The 22,328-nt window shown below is 42.2% G+C and overlaps 1 protein-coding gene across 5 annotated transcripts in view; it reads right to left on the reverse strand.

Moving 5' to 3' along the window:
• Positions 1-22,328, reverse strand: part of LOC135107077 (potassium channel subfamily K member 13-like) — a 112,520-nt gene that overhangs the window by 38,038 nt on the left and 52,154 nt on the right. For 2 of the 5 annotated variants that reach the window (XM_064016701.1, XM_064016697.1), the window contains exons 1-2: positions 19,784-20,526; positions 878-1,930 (exon numbers count right to left, since the gene is read on the reverse strand). In XM_064016701.1, coding sequence (XP_063872771.1) covers positions 878-1,688 — 811 coding nt within the window. In that variant the 5' untranslated portion in view covers positions 1,689-1,930; positions 19,784-20,526. Of the gene's footprint in view, positions 1-877; positions 1,931-19,783; positions 20,527-22,328 lie in introns of those variants that run through there. The other 3 variants (XM_064016698.1, XM_064016699.1, XM_064016700.1) reach the window with 2 other exon arrangements.

A 22,328-nucleotide genomic window follows, 5' to 3' on the forward strand; every position in this document is an offset into this window, starting at 1 on the left:
GTGTGTGTGTGTGTGTGTGTGTGTGTGTGTGTGTGTTGGAGGGGGTTGGGTGTAACTCAGGCAATGATCTGTCTATTCAACTTTCAACTATTTTCGTAAATGTCCATGGAAACTTTCTTGATTCGGTGTACAACAGTTCGTGATCCTGTAACTATTTTTCTGTTAGTAGCAGTCATCATCGGTGGACAGAACTGCCTCTCCTCAGTCCAAGTATTCCTTGAGAATGATCAACTGTCCAGTGAATGTGGTGAGGGACTCAGCTGAGGGTCTGTTCAGTGCAAATACAGAGGGACATCATTCATAAGTCTGCGGCCAGAGAATTCCTAGATCACCTTTCATAATAAGACAACGAGATACATAAATTTACTAAAGCTTCCATACATAATAGGTGCATTACTCATACAATTCAGTACATTCGCTCAAAGACTGAAATTCTCCTCGACAGATTTCTTTTTCACAAATGAAAAAAAATCAGAGTTGTAACTTACTCTGAAAATAGTAAATAAATAAATGAAATATTAAGTTACCAATATATAAACAAGACAGCCACATTTAGACACGAGGCAGAGAATCATTAACAATACCTGATAATACCACTATAGCAGATGTTAGTTACTCTTGTAGAAGGAACAGAACACTTGGGATAGAGATCTAGGACATAAAACATTACCGACTATTCTGGTGCATGCAATATTAATGTACCATAATCATGCAGAGGGTCAGACATCTTTTTTTGCCTTTTTCGTCACAAGTTTGCTTAGAGATGGCTCATAAGGAAACATAATTGCACGCCACACACAAAAAAAGCAAACATAAAAAAAGTTTGTATAAATCCATTTGTAATGAACAGAAGGAGGGAAGAACGTGGATTACTCACCTATAGTTGACACCACTGTGTAGACGAAGTGAAAACTCCCAGCGAAGTCCCAACGACGCCTGCCGTGCATCTTGTGCCCGTCGTCTGTCATGTTGCCCCAAATGTACAAGAGGTCCTCCACCTGACTCAGGCTCACGTTGTTCCTGGCAATGTCCTTCTTCAGCTCCTCGAGGGAAATGGAGTATTTGCTCAAGTAATTGTCTCTTTCGTTTATTTCATTGCCCTCCTCAAAGGCCTCAAAGACCAGGGCACCGAACACCATGTACAGCAGCAGCACCAGCGCCAGCAGCAAGAAGCGGGCATTGTCCTCTTTCAAGATTAGAGCACGAGAACATTTAGCCTGGCGGCTTAAACCAAGTTGTCTTCTACCAGATAAAACTGACCCGTCAACGTTGGTCTTATTTGGTACACCTTCAGGTGTCTTTGAGCACATACAGCCACAACAGAGGCTGGAATCTTCCGACCGCACCCATCCCCGCCCACAGCCGATGCTGCCTCCACTGGTGGTGGTATCCTCTGTGCTGCTGTCAGAACTTCCTCCAGAGTAGCTGTCGCTGTCAGAGCTACTTGTCCCACTGTTCAAGTTGTTGGATTTACTGTGATGGCGCGACACGACCTTCTTTTGGTCGCCTGCCGTCCACCCGTCTACCGTCCAGATCTTGCCTTTGCTTTGTGTCTGAGCTTGGGGCTGAGCTGCGTCTCCCCCACCCTCGCCCACAGCCCCGGCCCCACTCACTCTTCCCGAGCGTGCCAGATCTGCCACCCTGCCCTGAGGGGAGTCCCCACGAGGAGTCACTATGTGGCTAGGCATTTGAGGGAGCCAAGCCACGTTCTCCGTTGCCTCATCATAACAGGCCAGGCGGCGCTACAGGCTTCTCCCGCCACTCTCGTTAACTGTGGGCTGACCAAAGCGTTATGTCTCTCGTGCCTCAGGTGAGATATTCAACACGGTCAGCAAAAGCAGGAGCAGCGCAACCATCAGATGACATCTGAGGAATCTAGTTTCTTAATCAACATTATCACGTTATTCGGTGGACTAGTTGAGATGAGATCCTGAAAAGAGAATAAAAGACCGTGTAAGTGTTTGGACTCGACTTGTCTCACACATCACACAGCATTGACAGAGAGAGAGAGAGAGAGAGAGAGAGAGAGAGAGAGAGAGAGAGAGAGAGAGAGAGAGAGAGAGAGAGAGAGAGAGAGAGAGAGAGAGAGAGAGAGAAACAGGCCTTAATCAACATTTCAAGATTTGGTTCCCTAATTCTGTCTCTCACGAGGGAACAAAACATTACAGGGAGACTTGGTTCATTACAATGCATACGAGACTGCGGTTATTTGAGTTCAGAGACACCTGGATATTCATAACAATGCAATCTACCTGTGGTCTTCTTGTTATCAGTGTTTCTATCCTTTGTTCGTGTTTTTCAGCGCTTTTTCGTCAGGACTATTTAAGAGCATAAAGATGAGAAATCACGTTCTAGTGACTATTTCCCCATTGATGATGCACAATTCTCGTCAAGCCATCTATAGGGATATGAAAATAGCCTTCGAATCTCAATGCCTTCCACTACAATCTGGCAAAAGTAATCGAGATGAGAAGCAAAAATGTTCGAAAAATCTCTCTCTCTCTCTCTCTCTCTCTCTCTCTCTCTCTCTCTCTCTCTCTCTCTCTCTCTCTCTCTCTCTAGAACAGAATTATTTAGATGTTCCCCATGCTCAGATGAGGGTCAGAAAGACGCCCAGTTAACATTCCATTCTCAGCACGCACGACTATCGAGTCATAAATAGCTAACCTTTATTCCTGAGAAAGATGTTGTATAACTCCTGACGTCACTACATTAAGAAATTAATAAATAAATAGTATCCCATGGTCTCTCTCTCTCTCTCTCTCTCTCTCTAGACTTACAGATCACTTTAGATTCTTATGGATGGCTCTACACTGACCAAAGTTTTCAAGAATGACAAAAATTAAACACCAAAATTGACTGAGTTATGGCGCCGCAACAACGACAAGGCCAAACATGTATTAGGATCGTAAAAGATAAGAACGCTACCTCTCCCACGAAAAAAACTGCCATTTGCCGCTATAGAACACACAAGGAAGGAAATACTGAACAGGAAGGAACAAGACTATTACAGGTCACGAGCGGGAGGTGGGGGAGGGGGTTGGCCTTGCTGGTGTCTTCAAAGGTCGTGGCGAGTCTGGTAAGGCGCAAGTTATCAAGATCAAACTGCTTCCATTTTTCCCCGCACGCCTCCATTCCCACGCCTCGGGTTATCGCGGAGGGCACTACCTTGAATGGAACTGAAATGTATTGAGAGAACCCTCCTTCGCTTCCCATCCACTGTTTACATATCTTAGAGCCGCAGGAATGAACGCAACTTTTCCTTCAGCACTGACTTCAAGATCCTCACCATATCAGGTTCGTTTTCTTCTCTTCTTCATTGGGTTTAATTCTCAATATGAATGTGTACAAACAGCAATAAGGCAGTCGGCTCTTACAAGGTGGATTGTGGTGAAATAAATATCATAAAGGACCTAAAGTGAGAGATGTAGGATAACGAAGGTTGAAGAGGAGGAGGAGAGAAGAAAAGAGGAGAAAGAGGAGGACCAGCAACCACTCACTTTGATATGCACAGCTCCGTATAAAGGTAATGTACAGCGCAAAGACATATATAATACATTTTCCCCGTCTGTATCCTAAAGACTTGCAGCATTTTGTACAGTCTGTTAGGAATAGGAAAGACACAGGCCAAGAGCAACAAAAAGCGCAAAAAAAAAAGGAAAAAAAAAAAGGCCAGTGAGAGTACCAGTCCGTAAAGAGAGGTAAAAAAAGATCTAAACGACGGAGGATAAGTGTCACAATACCACAAATACAGTAAATAAAATCTTTTCACACAGGGAACGTGATCTTTACTGAAGTGAATCGGAATTTCTTTTTTTTTTTTTTGTACAGCAGTTCAGTAAGTTTAGTGAGTAACACCAATCCACAATTTTTTTTTTGGGGGGAGGGGAGGGGTAACTAATCAAAACACTAATCAAAACTGACGAGTATTTCTCATTTTGAAGTTAAAATCATTTGCAGTATTGAATTGCCCATGTGGTTCACGTTTGAGGGTTTACACTGGTGATTTGTGTGTGTGTGTGTGTGTGTGTGTGTGTGTGTGTGTGTGTGTGTGTGTGTGTGTGTGTGTGTGTGTGTGTGTGTGTGTCCGTGCGTTCTTAATACACCCACCGTATTGGAGATCACGCGCTGAACTCTATGATCGCCAAATGCACCCCCCCCCCCCACCTTCCCCGAAGAGAGATTAGAGCTCATTTAGTGCGGCCCTTAGTAAAGCTCTGACCTTTGCCACGCCACACACTCCGCACTCTGCTCAGGGAGGACAGTGACTTCCTCGCCCGTCGTGAAGACCTGTGGCAACTTCAGGTTGTCGAACGTGCGGAGAGGACGTGACCACTGAGCTAACGAGAGAGAGAGAGAGAGAGAGAGAGAGAGAGAGAGAGAGAGAGAGAGAGAGAGAGAGAGAGAGAGAGATTAGAGGAAGGTATCAAACAGTTATGTGGATGGGCGGCCTTCGTCTGGCGCTTCCTTGCTCACCATTGTATTTTTTTGTCCTTTCAGCCGATCCGCGCTAGAAAGGCAGACACACTGGACACTCAGTGATAATACGACAATACGGAGCAGGCAACTGAGCCTCAAAAATGTTAATGGGAACAGCGAGGAGGTGCAGCAATGTCACTACCTGCACCAGCGACCTTGACTCTTACTAATAACAGACGCCTCATGCATATTAACTATACTCTGAAACAGCAAACTCGAAGTGAAAATCTCGCTGTTTTCTTTTACGCGTAGGCTTATTACAAGATGGCATAGTATTACGCAATAGTGAATAATAGAAAATATAGATCCAAACCATGATGTTCATAGTTAGTTAGGGTTTTTTAATGAAACGAGAGAGAGAGAGAGAGAGAGAGAGAGAGAGAGAGAGAGAGAGAGAGAGAGAGAGAGAGAGAGAGAGAGAGAGAGAGAGAGAGAGAATGATATGAGACAATATTTCACATGCTTGAATACTGAACAAAACCCAAAATATATATATGAAGTGAAAATACTAAACTGCTTAACTGAAAATTCGAATGTTCTTTTCTGTCACCATTTCTAAAACTAATATGTAACAGAAGGCCAAGACCCACCACCACCATCACCACTACCACCACCACTATCACTACAACTAAATACTGTCTATTACTACGCAGCCAAGACAGTCTAACTAGGAAGTAAGCGAGGAGCCGTTACAAGCAGACTATGAAATGAAACGGGTGCAGCAGCAGAGGAGAGGAGAGGAACCTTCTTGTAATACCTTGCATCAAACCAACCGAGCCGCTTTTCAGGTGTTGTGAGGCTGGTATTCTCATGACGAGATGTTGACAGACCTAACTCCGCGCCTGCACTTGTAGAGAAAAAGGTTATGAATCGCTGGTCGACGTAGAGAAAACGAGGAATGGCGGCGTGTTGAAGGATGAGGGAAGGTCATGAGGATCGGAAAGACGAGGATGAGGAGGAGGACAAGAAAAAGAACGAGAGAGAGAGAGAGAGAGAGAGAGAGAGAGAGAGAGAGAGAGAGAGAGAGAGAGAGAGAGAGAGAGAGAGAGAGAGAGAGAGAGAGAGAGAAACTAAAAGAATACGAAAAAGAAGAAATAAAGAAAGAGAGAAAGAAAGAAAGAAAAAAGAAAAAAAGAATGAATGAATGAATAAAAAAAAAAGTAAAATGTAAAGCAAACAGCAGCAGATCAATTGGCCCTTACAAGAGAGATGTAAGATAGTGGAAGAGAAAGAGGAGAAAGAAGAGGAGGAAGAGAAGGATCAACAGCCATTCACTTCATTATGCCAGACTCTCGGTGCACAGCAAGACTCCCTCACCCAGACCATGACCTCTCTCCTGGCTAATATAAAACTCAAGTGCCCTGCGCCATGTATTAGTATCATCTAAACATAATAATCATTCATAAACAGAGACATCATTTCCCGCCACCAAGCAATGCCTCGTTCCAATCACTAGTGCGACTAATTCAGCACTTCCTTTCCTCCAAGTCTGGCGGGCCTTAACTGCAGTTCGCAAGGCCGCTTCATCTTCTTCCTCCTCCTGCTCCTCCTCCTCTTCCTCCTCCTCTTCCTCCTCCACCTCCTCCCAACCCTTCCTGCCTGCCACAGTTCCAGCTCCGCCTCGCAAGACCCTCCCGCCACTGTGGACTTTAAAGATGAGCTTCTGCACATCAAAGTGAAAACATGTAACATACGCCATTCCTACCATCTGAAAAAGTAACTGCCCAGAGGATGAAGTGCTTCTTAAACTCCAGAGGTCGCTCCCATACATTCCAGTGCAGAGCCACTGGGCGTGCAAGAACTGGTGTTAGCTAGTGTTAATAGGTCTTGTGGTCTCTGTAAACTACTGAAGCGACAGGTGTGGCTGTTTTTAAGGTTCGTATTTTGAAACACTTCTCCGCCACACCTCCACTACATTGAAAAGGCTCTAGTTAAGGTTACCCGGGTTTTCAAGGGTGTTTTTTACGATTCTAGTGACAGAATAATGAGATTTCTATATTATTAACAGAGGAAACACTGTGGCTTTTGAAAAATAGTCATGGAGAGAAAGCAGTGTTTCTGAATATATGCCTAAATGATAAGTGTCAGGAGAAGCTTCAGTGCCTCGGCAATAATACAAATTTGAGTTCACGTGGAGATCTACAGCCCACCTTACAGTGACTGGCATCCTTAAATACAACGTCACTTAATGACCTAACACGAAACATTACTTGCATTTATAATGTTACGGAGGATTACCCTTTTAACTCCCTCTGTGTCATGATATGAGTAAGCTTTAGAGTTTAGAGGATACGAAGCGGCTTTAGATTCTGCTGCGGAATTCCCTTCACTGCAAGGTGCTAATCTTTATGGTGATTCAAGTTTCGTACATTAGGACAGCCGTGAATCATTAAACTTGCAGGAATAACATCTATTGCCACTGACGGGGTACATGTTATAACGATATTTTAAACTCGTAGCAATTTTTATCAAGCGTTTCATGACTTAGCTAATGAGAAATGCAATTTACATGTCTAAAGTTTTATGAATATTCTTGGCAGTTCTTGAGTTAGAGTACACATAACAGAAGCAAACACCCTGTCAGTTTGCGATGCTATATAAGACCTTCAGTGCATGATCTGCAAAACGGGGTATTTTAGAGAGAGAGAGAGAGAGAGAGAGAGAGAGAGAGAGAGAGAGAGAGAGAGAGAGAGAGAGAGAGAGAGAGAGAGAGAAAAGAAGATAGATAAGCAAATGACAACAAAATAAACTTACAAGCAGAGAGAAAAAGCAACTTTCAAAGTGACTCACGAACTGATACAAGCAAACACAGAGACAAACAGACAAACGAACGACCACAAACATTTTAATATGAATAGTCAGAGAGAGAGAGAGAGAGACAGTCGGATAGGCAGGACAGAGAGACAGGCTGACAGTTGGAGGGACAAAATGAGAGAGCAGGGTAGAATATGAGGGGAGGGGGAGGGAGGAGAAGAACGGGATAAGGGAGGGAGGAAGGGAGGGAGGGAAGGAGGGAGGAACTGACTGACGGCTGATCCTGGCAGCAAACACTCCTACCTCTCCACGCCCTTCCTCTCAGGGCCACGGATGCTCTCTCTCTCTCTCTCTCTCTCTCTCTCTCTCTCTCTCTCTCTCTCTCTCTCTCTCTCTCTCATGAAGCCTCTAGATTAGGGATATTCAGCCTCCTTTTTACCCACGACCGTTCTTCTTGCCATCCATATATCATTCTCTCCTCTTAATGAAAACTGGGTAGGATTTTGTATCTGTTCTCAGCAATGGACGTCAGATATGGATGGGTAGAAAAGATGGAACAATGCAAAAAGAAATAATAGAATAGTTTCCTAATTCTTCTCCCATGGCTGTGAATTGGAGGATTTTAATTTGTAAAAATAAAGGACTAAACTGCCTGTAATGTAGTTAGTTACCTCGTGACTTGTGATTGAAATAAAACAATTATCTAAATACTGCTAAAATATCATCATTTATATCTGGATAGCAAATCAGATTACAAGGGACCACATCACAGAAACTCTAAATCGTTACACAACTAATACACTTCCCCGGCACAGTACATGAGAACATAAGAACATAAGAAATAAGGGATGCTGTAAGAAGCGACCAGGCTTACACGTGGCAGTCCCTGTATGAAATATACCAACCTATTTCCACCTATCATCCCCATCCATAAACCCGTCTAATCTTCTCTTAAAACTCCCTAATGTCTTAGCACTAACAACATGATTACTGAGTCCGTTCCATTCATCTACCACTCTATTTGAGAACCAGTACTGGTCCACACCTCATCTAACCTAACCACCTACTGAACGAATCATCCTTGCTCATTTTTCCATTTCTCCTTATCTTCATGCATGGAAATTAGCGCTTGCAGGGATGAGTTTAGAATATCAACGCGACAGCAGCACACATCCCACCTTATCTAGTATGTTCACCACTCATAATGGTTAGGCTGATTGTACAAACGATCAATGCTGTCACCATAACATCACACTTTTCCTCGTACGTTTTATGATCGAAGTGGCATTTATATACAGGATTGACTGACCAAAGTACAAAATATGGGAGGTTACAGTGATAGGAAGTGATATTTAGTTTTCTCTTTAGGGCATGAAGTGGCTATGCTTACACGTTGGTAACCTCCAGGCATGTCTCCACAGCTCCACGTACCCATAGATTGAAATGAAAATCCAGTGCATGACGTGATTTTAAAATGGAAATTCTGTATTGTTTTGTTTCTCTGTTGAAAAATTCGTGAGTAGGTAAATGAATCAGTTGACAGATGAATGGATGGGTGAGTGGATGGATGACTGACTAACGGAATGACTGAATGAATGTGTGCGTGGGAGAGGGGTGAGTGAGTGCGTGGGCGTGTGTGCTTGCGTGGGCGGGTGCCGGATATGTTACCTATCAAAAACGAGGCGGCGCGGCAGTCTATCCGGGGCAGGTTGACTTCACAGAGCAAAGAAGGCTAATGGCACCATCTATTTGACGATGAAATTGACGGCGAACCTCGACCCGCGCACCCTTCCCTCTTCCCCCATCCTTCCCCTCCCTTCCTCCCTGCCTGCCAAGAAAACCACTAAGTGAAGATGGCGTCGCTTTTGTGTAATGTGTCAGAACCTAATCCTTAGTAGTATGTTGCTACCAAAACTTTCCCGGAGTTTTTGTTTTTTTTATTAAGAGATTTATTCCCACTAATAAGTCCTTAATGAATTTGAGGAGGAAAACCAAACATGTTATCGATATTTTCCTGCCGTTGGTTTTCGATGATTCAAGTTCAAGGGGAAACAATTTTTTTTTCTTGTTTCACGGTCGTAACACATGGTGCCAGACAAGTACTTCTTCATATTTGTTTTAAAACGTAAATGAAAACTTTCCTTTCATGACAAAATGCACAAACTTTCCTTGTTATCATAATTTCAAGAGAAGAAATCAAAACTTACTGTTCCCATGAAACGTTGCAAGAGTTCTTCCTTTTTGAAAGCAGCACAGAGTTTCTCCTTCAAAGGAAGCTTTAACCAGAACTTATTTTTTTACATAAACAGAACAATTTACGTATGCTCGAATACAAAAAAAAATAAATAAATGAATAAATAATAATAATAATGATAACAATAAATATAATAGAAGATAAAAAAAAACACCCACTGTTCATAATGACATAGTTAAAATTTTCATAGTTATAATAAAACGTAATCATCACCAACACTAAAAACTTACTTCTCTCTGAACAACACACAAGTGAACATCACTAACAGAAGCACGTATTGACTAGGGCTATTCCGAGGCTCATCCCTTGCCTGGCCTTTTTTTTTTTTTTCTTCTTCCAAGGCAGCAGCAATTAAGTGCAGATCGTTCAAATTTCTGTTGTTACCTCTTAGCCGGTCTCTTTTCCATGTACGAGAAAAAAATATTGTTGTTTTTAACATTATATCGTACGAGACAAGCTTCTTTCTCTTTGTTCACGATAATTATTGCAAAGTTATTTTTATTATGTCTTCATCTACATGTAATTCAAACGAAAAATGCAGGTAATTCAACTACTACTACTACTACTACTATATTTCTGCTACGTTGCTGCTGTTGTTGCTATTACTAATAACAATAACAACGACGACAACACATAACTCTCATTGCTTACTTGCTTACAGTGAACATTATACACTCCTCTTTTCATTCACACAGAAGAGAGAAAGAAACAGATACGACACAAATGGTTGCAGTTCCTCTGGTATATGTACTGCACCTCACGCATTCTGAATAGTATTAACCTTTCGTCAAAAATAATAATGGACAAGGACATCCGGCACATATCACAGTGTAGATACGGACCCATTATCCTCTACTTTTTAGTACTCCTCACACGCCACCATCATCACCGCCATACCACTGCTATTAGTAATGAATGTTGTATGGTGGTGATGAAGCGAAGAGCAGTAAGAAAAAATAAAACGTAATTTCTAGGTAAACTAAATGAAACACATATTGAAAAACGTTATAATAAAAGGGAGGATAGCTACTGAATTGGAGAAAAAATAATCATTGTAAGAAAATCACCCAGTATATAGTTATTACCAACATTATCAACACCATGACGGCCACTACCACTGCATTCCACATTGAAGAGACTAAACCCCCGAATATTCCACCGAGTTTCTGTATAATAATCTCTCGGTTTGTATTACCAGCATGTTTATACGAGAAATACTGGGTGAAAAACCTTGATGCATGCCTCCTCAACACCCCCATAAGATTAAGAACCGTACTTTAAACGCTCAGGACTCTCATAAAAACTATTTTGAAAGGCCAAAGAGATGAACTAATAAGATTTTAATTTTTTCTCCGATTAATGATGCAGAATCCCAGTAAATCTTTCACTAGAATCATGAAAATATCCCTTAAAAGCAGTCGAGGTAGGACACTGGAACGTTTGATAATACGAACCAGAGCAAGAAGAACAACAGACACACTTGCACTGCCGTCATTGCCTCACTTCTTATTATCTCCCCCTCCATCAAGCACCACCACCACCACCACCACCGTCCCCAATTCTCCACTACCCTGAAAAACTACTCAAGGAAGGTCGCCGTAGTAATTCTCCTCCCGAGGGTTGGCGTGTCACGGCTTCATAAATTTAAGTCCCGAAAGTGGAAGGGAAGGAAGACGAGGACTCAGGGACTGGTCTGTGTGAGGGAATATGATGTGAATGAGTCTGTTCCGCACTTTTTTACACTTCATGAACTGGAAACACTTATGGGGATGATATTACAAACACAAAGCACTATTATACGTAGAAAAAAGACACAATAGGATAACAAGAATGACACGAAAGAAACTGACAACATACAAAGCGGTTATACCATTATACGCGGTACGAGAATTACCTAAGTGACAAAAGCGGCTCTCCAGCGTCACGTTAACTTCGTCGAAAAGAATCAATCCCTAGCGTGAGTCACGGAGCGAAGGCCTCACGGGGCTGGGTGGCCGGGGCGGAGCGTGGACTGCGGGTCACTGCTGGGCTTATGAGGCGGTTTGCATACCAAGGCGACAAATCGGAGCTGAGGACAAGGCCAGACTGAAGACACTTTCCTCCCTCAACCTCTTGTATGTGTGTTTGTGTGTGTGTGTGTGTGTGTGTGTGTGTGTGTGTGTGTGTGTGTGTGTGTAGCAGCGATGATAATACACGTGTACCTTACCGAATACCGCCCCTCTATGTCCTTTTTCCAAGTGCCGTGTCGCTGACCACTACATAAGAAAAGTATGTTAATGGTTTCTGATGATACTAATCTCCGTCTGTTTATTTGTCCATCTGCCGATCGGTCTGTCTGTCAATCCGTCTTTCTGTTCTCTCTCTCTCTCTCTCTCTCTCTCTCTCTCTCTCTCTCTCTCTCTCTCTCTCTCTCTCTCTCTCTCTCTCTCTCTCTCTCTCTCTCTCTCTCTCTGCATACAGTGGGGTAAAATAAGAGAGACTGTACGTGAAATTTGAGACGGTAATAAGTGCCTCCAGGTGAGTTAAAAAGGAGGGGAGCACGTGCTTAAGAATTCCTCACCACGGAACAAATGTTTGCAGTGAACAGCTAATAACACCCTCGGAGATACTAATGACTGTGCTGATGGCAGGAACGAGGGCGCCCCTCAAAATACGGTCATACACACACACACACACACACACACACACACACAAACACACACACATACTGAATATTCCTTTTGATATCATAAGTTATCTAGGGGACTCTTTAATGTCTTTACTGGTGATTATCTTTTCATCTTTTCTTTCGGATTTTACGCAAGTGATTATACAATGAATAATGAAAAAAATAATCACAGGTTTTTTTTTTTTTTTTTTAAGAATTCGTCTTATCCTGGGTCAAAACGGCAGCAATATGTAACTGGAACACCATTCAGCTAATTTATTTTCTGAAGTGTCTTGATACTTCTCTTCTGAAACAGCTCAGGAGGTAGGGAGCGAAGAAAACCGACACAGGGAAAAGATGGAGAGCTTAACAATGAAAGGGATGAAAGAGTGAAGATACTGGTTAGTTCTTGGCTGAAAGAGAAGTTGCCACATATGAGCAGTGTCGACGACTGGCAAGGATCCTCTACCAATGCATGTTTGTAGTTATATATGATTCTCTCTCTCTCTCTCTCTCTCTCTCTCTCTCTCTCTCTCTCTCTCTCTCTCTCTCTCTCTCTCTCTCCGTAACTTTACACAATTTTCACTCCAAGCATAAAGTGAGAAAACTTAATTATGATCCTTTGAAGACCAGCGAGGTAGCCATCCACAAAATGACAAAGGGAGTCTGGAGCATCACTTGACAAAACTGTTCCTATGGTCCAGTATTTTCTAACATCACAATAGTTACACTCTTAACGATTAATAAAAATCTACAAATTTGATTATGATTTAAAAGAAAATATAATGAAGAGAGAGAGAGAGAGAGAGAGAGAGAGAGAGAGAGAGAGAGAGAGAGAGAGAGAGAGAGAGAGAGAGAGAGAGAGAGAGAGAATGTGTGTGTGTGTGTGTGTGTGTGTGTGTGTACGTGTGCCAGCAGATGTACACGATAAAGACCTAATGGAATGTACTTTTGACGACTCATTCTGGTACTTTTCATGTGTAAATATCTTCAAAACCGCTTAAGTTCAGAATGACAACACATATAAGAGCACATAACGTCTCTTATGATCAGAAAATAGATGAATGGAACAGAGACAATACCAGTGAAGAGGGAATGCATGGAACACCTGATCCCGTATTCTTAAATCGCTTGGTATTCTCATAATAACTGTTTTTAAAGATAATATAAATGATTAATGGAGTTTGCATGATGTTTTCTCTTACTAATCATGCAGAATCCTTGTTGAACTATCGCTAAAATCATGAGCACATCTTAAAAAAAAAAAAAAAAACACCTGATAATTTCACTGAGACTCCAAAGTAATCAAAATAACAAGCTGAAATATTTTGAAAAGCTGACCTTGAAGGAAAAGATCCCTGTAGAATTAGCAACAGGGAATCGGGTCAGCCTTGTGTGTTGGAATTTTGGAAACCTTACCGAAGGATACCCAACCAAAAGTACTATTCATCCGTGTAATCTAATTATTGTTCTCTGTGCTTTCCATCAGATGCTGCGCCACGCCTTTCACCTCGCCTCACCACCAGCAAGTTTCGCCGCCGCCCAGACAACCCCACCACTCACCCGTCATGTCCCCTCATCGGTCGCTTAAAATCGATATGAAGCTTCAGAATATACCGCCCCGCTACCCTCATTCTGCAGTACAGGTCAGTGGTGTGTGTGTGTGTGTGTGTGTGTGTGTGTGTGTGTGTGAAGGAATATTGGAGGATGTTCAATGTTTTGTGTGACACGGATCCTAAAAGCGAGATTCTGAGATAATGAACGATGAACGAACTGGAGATAAAAAATCCTGAAGAAATAACTGTGTGACGTTACTCAATGAACTACGTCACAGCAGGCCAGAAAATACGTGACCGAGGAGATGGAGACTGGGAGAAATAAAAATTACTGATTATTTGACGCTGCAGCAACAAGCTTATATGACGTTATTTCTTGAGGTTGCTAATAAGAGAGGAGAATAACTTAAAATGCACAAGGAATGAGAAGTATTCCTTACGACGGGTGATTAGAACTTTTCAATTTATACTCCTTTTGAGAGGCGTAGGTTAACAGGGGTTACATAAACAAAATCCTCAGTGTCAGTAATTAGTATAGGACAAAAAATACTGCGTTCAAGCTTGATAAAGTTAAATTAAACAGAATGTGAAGAAATTGTTTTTTAAATAGAGTGGTAGATTACTTGAATAGATTCAGTAATCAGGTTGTTAGTAACGAGCCACTGGGGAGTTTCAAATGGAGATTAGACTAATTCATGGATGAGTATGATGGGAGGAAGTACGAGTAGGTAGGCATGTTTTACACTGGGACTGCCACGTGTAGGCCTGATGGCTTTTTGCGGCTTTCCTTATACGAAATTCCGTCTTTCACTGAGGCCAGAAGTCAGGGGTCATTTCGTATGAAAGACCTAAGCCTCTAGTTAAGTATTATGGATGTAATGGAGAGTAGAAAAATCTCCCTTTCCGTTTCGTCTTTACATAACTACACCGTATGTCCATATCTCATAATTATGCGTGTGCTTATGTGTTCAGTTACTACCTTGGTATTAATGGAGGGACAGAGGCTCGATATATAAAGAGACAGCATTATTTACAGCTCTATTCGTACATCATACATATACAGGCAATCCAGTGGCCTAGCATAGATCACATGAGTAGCATCATCAATACAGCTTATAACAAGTCTGACCAAGCAACAAAGAACCATACAAAAAAAATGTGACGTGTAACAATTCACAGCACTAAAAATATTGTGTAAAATCTATATTAGCATCTACAAGAAAGAAGTGAATGAGAAAGAATAGATTTTTGCGCTTTTTTGCCCAGTATAATGTTTAAAGATGGCTGCAGAACGAAAAGAAATGACCCAAAGTGGTTCGTGAAAAGTGAAAGGGCTGATCAATTGCTTCTTTCCTAATAGTTAAGTACTGATGCTGAAGTTCAATTATTTCTACCTCAAAATAAAGTAATAGGCTGACGTGGTTTAGAACATCTGGGATGGAGTGATGAAAAGATGCTTCTCTCTCTCTCTCTCTCTCTCTCTCTCTCTCTCTCTCTCTCTCTCTCTCTCTCTCTCTCTCTCTCCAGGTAAACACACACACACACACACACACACACACCCTACACACGGAAATTATTCCAGTCTCAGCAAAACGTTGGCTTGTGTCCCATTAAATGCTAGGTAGTGTTAAGTCAAGTCACTTGAGGGACAAAGGCTGACAAACTAATAAGCAGACACGCTCAGACATCTACATAATTCTGCGGACGCCTGTCACCACCACCCCCGCCCAGAGTGGTGCAGAGGAGAGGCCGGGAAATCCCTGCCTGCCTTTCAACCCGCCAACAACACTTACTGCCGTCCCGCGCCCCACAGGATTTACCGTGTATGCCACCTGCCTCCAACCGCTCCATGTTGTCACTCATATATATATATATATATTTATTTATTTATTTATTTATTTTTTTTTTGCAGCTAAAGTGAAGGCTATATATTACCGTGCACATTTTTTTTTTATCAACATTTATTTTTTTTTTTTTTTGAGTACGAGTGAAAACTGTAAAGGGTATATTTTGCGAACATAATTCTCTCTCTCTCTCTCTCTCTCTCTCTCTCTCTCTCTCTCTCTCTCTCTCTCTCTCTCTCTCTCTCTCTCTCTCTCTCTCTCTCTCTCTCTCTCTCTCTCAGAAGGTTCGTTATTAATTCTAATAAGGAGAGTTCTATGTTGTGTGACGGTGCGCCAGCGTGGGAGAGCACATCGTGTGTGTAACGAGATTACTCAGTGGCATGACTTAGAGGTCACAGTTGCCTTCACGCGGTAAATTTTAAGCAGAGGGTTATTTCGAAAAAAATCATTTGCTCTTTCGATAATATTCTTCTTCATGCTCATCGAAAAATTACGGTATGAGCAAACTCGAGCCGTATGACAGATTTTAACGAGCCAGATGCCAACAAATGTATGAATGAATAATAAAAATACAACTTTATTATTCTTGACGCTTACTGTTAATATTTCCTTGCACAGTTACACGAGTAGACCAAAGCTGTGCCCATTTAAGGGACATTACCGCTATAAGCCAGTACGTTCAAGCGCTGTTCCCAGGAAGGGATGGTGGAAGGTTGGCACGCAGCAGACTGCATGCTGCTGATGTGCGGCGCGTGATGCTCGTCCATCCGTTCTGTAGAGTCCGACGTTTTCAAGATAAATATTATTTCCCTCCCCGAAAGCCAGGAGCGGATGAAAGAGGAAATGACAATTTTCTTGCTAAAATTTCGTAACTCATAATCTGATTTACATCTGTGAAGGAAATTCGATGCATTAGTATAAGTAGATTAAAACAAGATTTGACTTCAGTCATTACTAAGTGTGGATTTTATGGCCTTGTTGTAAATCCGCTAAATAAATGAATACCGCTGAGGGTAACAGCGGCGAGAGGCGACGAGGGAGAGGAGGCACGGCACCAATGAGGATGACACTAACGAGCCTAACTACTTCTGGAATCGCAAACCGTGCATAAAGCCTTTACTGGACTTATCTTTTATATCAGTGATTCTTAACTGGTGGTCCATGAACCACTAGCTGTTCATTTTTGTCAAATGTCGCGCGGCAACATGCGTGGTAAAGTGCCGTGGACCACTAGGCCTGTGTCCAGCAGCCACCGCACTGCCGAGTTTATTAGTTGTATTATTCGTCATATGGTCACTTACATACACGTATGGGCGTGTAAGCTCATCTTGATTTTTCTTTCTACTGTAACATTTATTTATTTGAAAAGAAAACAAGAAGTGTGGACGAAGTGAAATACGAGTATTTCATTTAATTTATTATGGTGTGAGGTGTATTATGCATACTTGTTAAGTTTACGACACATAGTGTTATATTATTGACTTTATCCTCAACCCAGAATTTAAATGAACTACTTTAATTTTATCTCACACATCCGCAACCTTCACCACCTAAAGAACAAAGTATACGAGCACCACCAGTCTCCACCTCCTGAACATTTAACAGTAAACCACATCCACACACACTCATAAACATTGAGCATCAGAAATATCACCAACCCTTACTTAACCTTTACACTCGATGCGACAAAACATCCCCTCAGCCTCCATCCCTCAAGCTTTTAACCATTTCACTGTTATATTGCTTATATTCAAAGCACTGTAAAAATATAGTTTCATGGACACCGAAAAAGAGAGAGAGAAGAAGAGGTTAATTTTCTCTTTTCTAGACTACAGGATAAGAGTAAGTAGTACAATATTGTCTAGAAATAGGTATATATGTTTATTAGTAAATTGTTCAACCCTAAAAGAATTAAACTCTAGACTTTAGCACCGAGACACATCTACAGCCTCTGTGCACCAAACCTTTAGCTGCAACACACACCTGAAACTCTCACCTATAAACATTTCAGCAGCAAAGTACAGGCACACCCGCCAACCCACGCCACCACGACACAGACAACTCCTTAACCCTTGCACTGCTTTGCTCATCTTTTCTGTTAATATTCAGGCCAGTGTATGAAAAATTGCATAAAGACACAGAAAAAGAAGAAGGATTATTTTTTTTCTATACTACAAAACTAGTTAAGAGACTGTACCACAAAAAAAATATCAATTAAAAAGTTGTAACTGATTATAGAAAAACACTTGTCCAGCAGTAAATGTGTTAATCATGATGCCACGCCGCGGTATTCTCACAACTGGCAACAGCTGTCATGACTCACGAAAGACGTCGATTCACTCCCGCTACTCTCACCTTCCGACTGTGTGACTTTTGAATCCGCAACTATATCGAGGAGGCTATTTGTTGAGCGGGCTTTTCTGCCGCTCAAGGGCCGCGGGAGCCTGATGGGTGGAGAGACTCAAGAGGACCTCGGTACGTAGACCCCAAGCCTCTATTATTGATCACCCGCTTTGCAGTCTCCCGGTGAGTGTCACTCATCATACAGCGGCAAGACAAAGACACTGCCATGCTAGCAGAGCCGCCGTGTTCGTTAGGGAAAACTACTGACGACGGCGCTTTTGTGATACATGGAATGAATACATTAATATACTACTATTACTACTACTACTACTACTACAAATAATAATAATAGTAGTAGTAGTAATAATAATAATAATAATAATAATAATGATAATAATAATAATATAAATATGAATACTAATAGCAATATGAATACTAGGGATAATGATGATGGATGAATGGTTACGGCAATAATAACATGATAGTAATAGAGAGGAGCCTTCAACAGGAAAAAACTGACGAGCTCCATAATTTGGTAGAAGATATCAGTGTGTCATGTGAGAACGGCACCAGTGAAAGACGAGGCGGCTCACCAAGCTTGTGGCTTAGGCCCCACGTATGGGACAGCCAGGTGAGGGACACACACATACTGTACACGTGTGCCTGGCCGCTGCGTGCAGGAATGGAACACGTGCCAGTGCTATTATTACCTGTTATTAAGGGAACCATACCAGCATTCTAATAATGGCTTCTGTATTTTGGAGCTGATGTAATTTACTTCACAGGCACCCTACATGATTTTTTATATTTTTTTATACATGTGTCTGTTGTGTGTGTGTGTGTGTGTGTGTGTGTGTGTGTGTGTGTGTGTGTCAGACTTGTCGTAAAACTGAAGAGCACGATGGACTCACCAGGCCAAGGTCCCTCGCTACCACCACCACCACCACCACCGAGGCAGCAGACTACGGGTTGTATTAAGCGCGGTTGTGCGGGGCACGTTCGCAAGTGAAAGTTTCGTGTTATTAATCTTTGTGAAGTCTAGCGCACCGAGGCAAAATTAGGATTACTGAGCAACACCTAAGTGACTCAAATGTTTGATATGAACAAATAATTACCAAATATGAACAAACCTTGCATGTAATTTCACGGCCAGTACGATTCAGCGATTCTTCCTTCACATATTTTTTACTTATTTATTTATTTATTTATTTTTACTATTGTGCCAGGTGCTACAGAAGGAAGAACATTTGTTTCTCTCTCCTTTGCTGTCATGGCTCCTTACGTCCTAGCTCACAGACACGCGGGATGTGTGGGGGAAGGAGCAACGTCCCCGAGTTGGTTGTCTTCTTCTTTAGTCATAATGAAGAACACGACGCGTGCAATCCCTTATGAGCTTCCTAAGCCATCCTGGAGAGGCAAGACTTTCGTACGCACTGGGATGATAAATAATGTAAAAAAAAAAAAAAAATAGAATAATAATAAATAATAAAGAAAGAAAATTACGGGCGTCGATTGATGGAAACTTGGGTGCAGCACTTAATGACACACACACACGAGCGTGCGAAGCGTGGTGGGTTCCCTTCCTGCCTTGCAACCACCACACCACAGGCCACCACACAGGTCTTTACCACCTTTACCTTTACCATCACACATGCATCCTTTACCTCTACCTTTACCATCACACTGAGGTCACACACGGTTACGTAACACAAATGTTTCATTCATGAGAATCCTTTGACTAAAAGCAATTGCATGAACCGTCCACTGGAAGGCATTCACATTCGTAAAAGAAAAAAAAAACTAAGAATGCCACCAACACCCTTCACTTGTCAGTCCGATTCACATTCTGAAAGCCAACATCCGTCAAAGGGAATCTGTGCAGCGTGTCGTCAGGAGTGCCACTTACCTGCTAATCGTTGTCATTGTGGAAGTCGTTTCTTGTTAAGTATTTAGTCTATTCATTTACTTATCAGAGTGAAAGGCAAGAGCGTTAAGTAATCGAGGAATCCACGAGAGAGGCTTGAGCGACAAGGGTGGAGGCCAGGCTGGGAGGGAGGCGAGGCTCAGGCTGCGTCCCTGCACCTCACCATCATTGCCGGAATGACCCCCACGAGGCTGGGGGCTGTCGCAGCCCTCGGGAGGCCCTCAAACACAAAATGCGTGACACTGGCGGACCGAGAGCAAGACGGCACTTGTTGCCCGATGCGGAATGCGGCGGTGACTGTGGCCTTCTTCCTGAGTCGCCCACCACGCGCTCCCACCTGCCCATGTGCACCCGCCACCTAGCCATCCCGCCGCCCCGCCGCCGCCGCCACACAGGATACCAAGGAGCGGCGACCGGTGGTGAGTGCCGGTCTTCCAGTCACTATTAACGTGCCTCTGCCCTCCATGTCTAGCAAAGTCCTGTACCTGATCCTTATCCCCTTAACACTAACTAACCCACGGCATACCCTCACCTCTCTTGTGATGTCCATTGATCCACTCAAACAATGCTCCCTCGTTCCTCTCCACAGCACGATCGCAGATGTAAGAGTTTAAGTGTCCCTCAAAGATCAGTTAAGGCAATACGTAGAATGGCGATGGAGCGGAGGGCGGTGACGGCTGACTCAGGAGGACCTGGGAGTGGTGTCATGCACCTTCAGACAATCTTATTATCTAAATAAATAATATTTTTTCGTGGTATTCTTAGAGAGCATTGAAAATGTCAATAAAATTTGTCTATTTTTTGGACCCGATGTCTTTGCAAGTTCGAGAGTTTTCTGTGTTTGAAAAGTTGATAGTAATTCTTATCAGCCCAAGGAATTATACTTCGTAAGGTGACATTCATCTCAGAATATATTTCCACCCTCCAGTAATTCTTGGCCTTGGTTTTCATTGCGGCAAAGGTCACTAAATGCTACCACCACCAGCGGGTGGAGTGCACGCTGAGCAGTCACGCCGCCTCACTTCGCCACCACACGCGTCACCAGGGTGAAATATGTAGCCTACATGCAACAGTCATGACGATTTTTTCTTCGTTAGTTTCCTCTATTCAAATCTATTCAGGTCATCTCATCTCATCTCATTGGCATCACCTCGGTCCTTCTCGCATAAACCTCTTTTCCCCTCATGCCGACCCGCGTGCCTCCAGACACTAAACTAGCTTGAATTAAGGGGAATGACTCTGATGTTCGTAGGAAGGAGATTGAAGTTAAAAGGAAGTATGTTAGAGTTACGAGGAATGAGTCTGATGTTAAGAGGAAATTGACTGGAGGTAAGAGGAACGAGCCTATAAATAAGAAGTGATTTTCAATTAAAGGAAACAATGATAGAATAAAAGGAAAATAAATATGATTTGATAAGAAGGTTACAGTTAAGATTTAAGAAGAAAGAGGTTGAGGTTAATGAATTTTCTGTTAAGGGAATAGGAGTTAGAGAAAAGAGGAATAAATTTGCCGTTAAGAGAAGGATTCTGGTTAAAATGGAAAAGGTTAGAATTGAAAGAAATGGGTTTACTGCTAAGAAAAAGAATATTGGAATTAAGAAGGGGGTTGGAGGTAAGAAGGGGAATGTTGCAAGTAAGAAGTATGTTGGAGGTAAGAAAGAGAATGTTGCAGGTAAGAAGCATGTTGGAGGTAAGAGAAGTGAGTTTTCTGTCAAGAGGAAGAAGAAGGTCTGACTTAATAGCAACTAGTTTTCTGCTAAGAGAGTGTGAACGTTGAAAGAATGTTAGGAAAGAATGTTAAGAAAGATGTTAAGAAAAAAAAAAGAGTATATTGTTGAAAGTAAGGCCACTGGATGTGAGAGGAAAGAGAGGGACTGTAGTTAAGAGGAACGAGTTAAATGTTAAAGAAAATAAAGATCTAGTTGAAAGAAAGGAGGATGGAATTACAATGAAAGAATTTGAAGTTAAGAGGAAGGAGGCTGAAGTTAATGGGAAGTAACTTTAAATCAAGAGAAATAAACATGGGGTACTTGAAGGGGGAAGGAGGTTTAAAGGAAGCTAGAGTACAGAGGAAAAGAAGTGTTTAAGCCAACTGTTAAGAGGAAAGAAGTTGGAGTTAAGAAGGAGGGTGGAGTTAGATGGAAGGAGTTTGCTGTTAAAAGAGAGAAATTGCAGGGACGAGGAAGGTCGCTGGAGGCAAATGTTTGATTTTATTAGGGAAGGATGCTGGCATTAAAAAAGGAAGGAAGTTGTTCTGAAAAGGAATGAGTTTGTTTTTAAGAGGTAGAAGTTTGGAGTGAAGGGAAAAGAGGTTGACATCAAGAAGAACAAGTTATTTTCTTTTCTGTTAACCCTTTGACTGCCACTTGTTACAACTTTCCCTAATTACCGATCATTCTCAGACATCTTTACTTGTTCAACAGCCGCATCCAATCTTTGAATTGGGAAGAAATTGCAAAATGTATTCTTTTAAATCGTAAACTGTCTTGCAGATGTTTATAAAGATTTTTCGGATTGCTTCTGGCGC

This window comes from Scylla paramamosain, chromosome 14 (assembly GCF_035594125.1).
Source record: "Scylla paramamosain isolate STU-SP2022 chromosome 14, ASM3559412v1, whole genome shotgun sequence".
Classification (NCBI taxonomy): domain Eukaryota; kingdom Metazoa; phylum Arthropoda; class Malacostraca; order Decapoda; family Portunidae; genus Scylla; species Scylla paramamosain.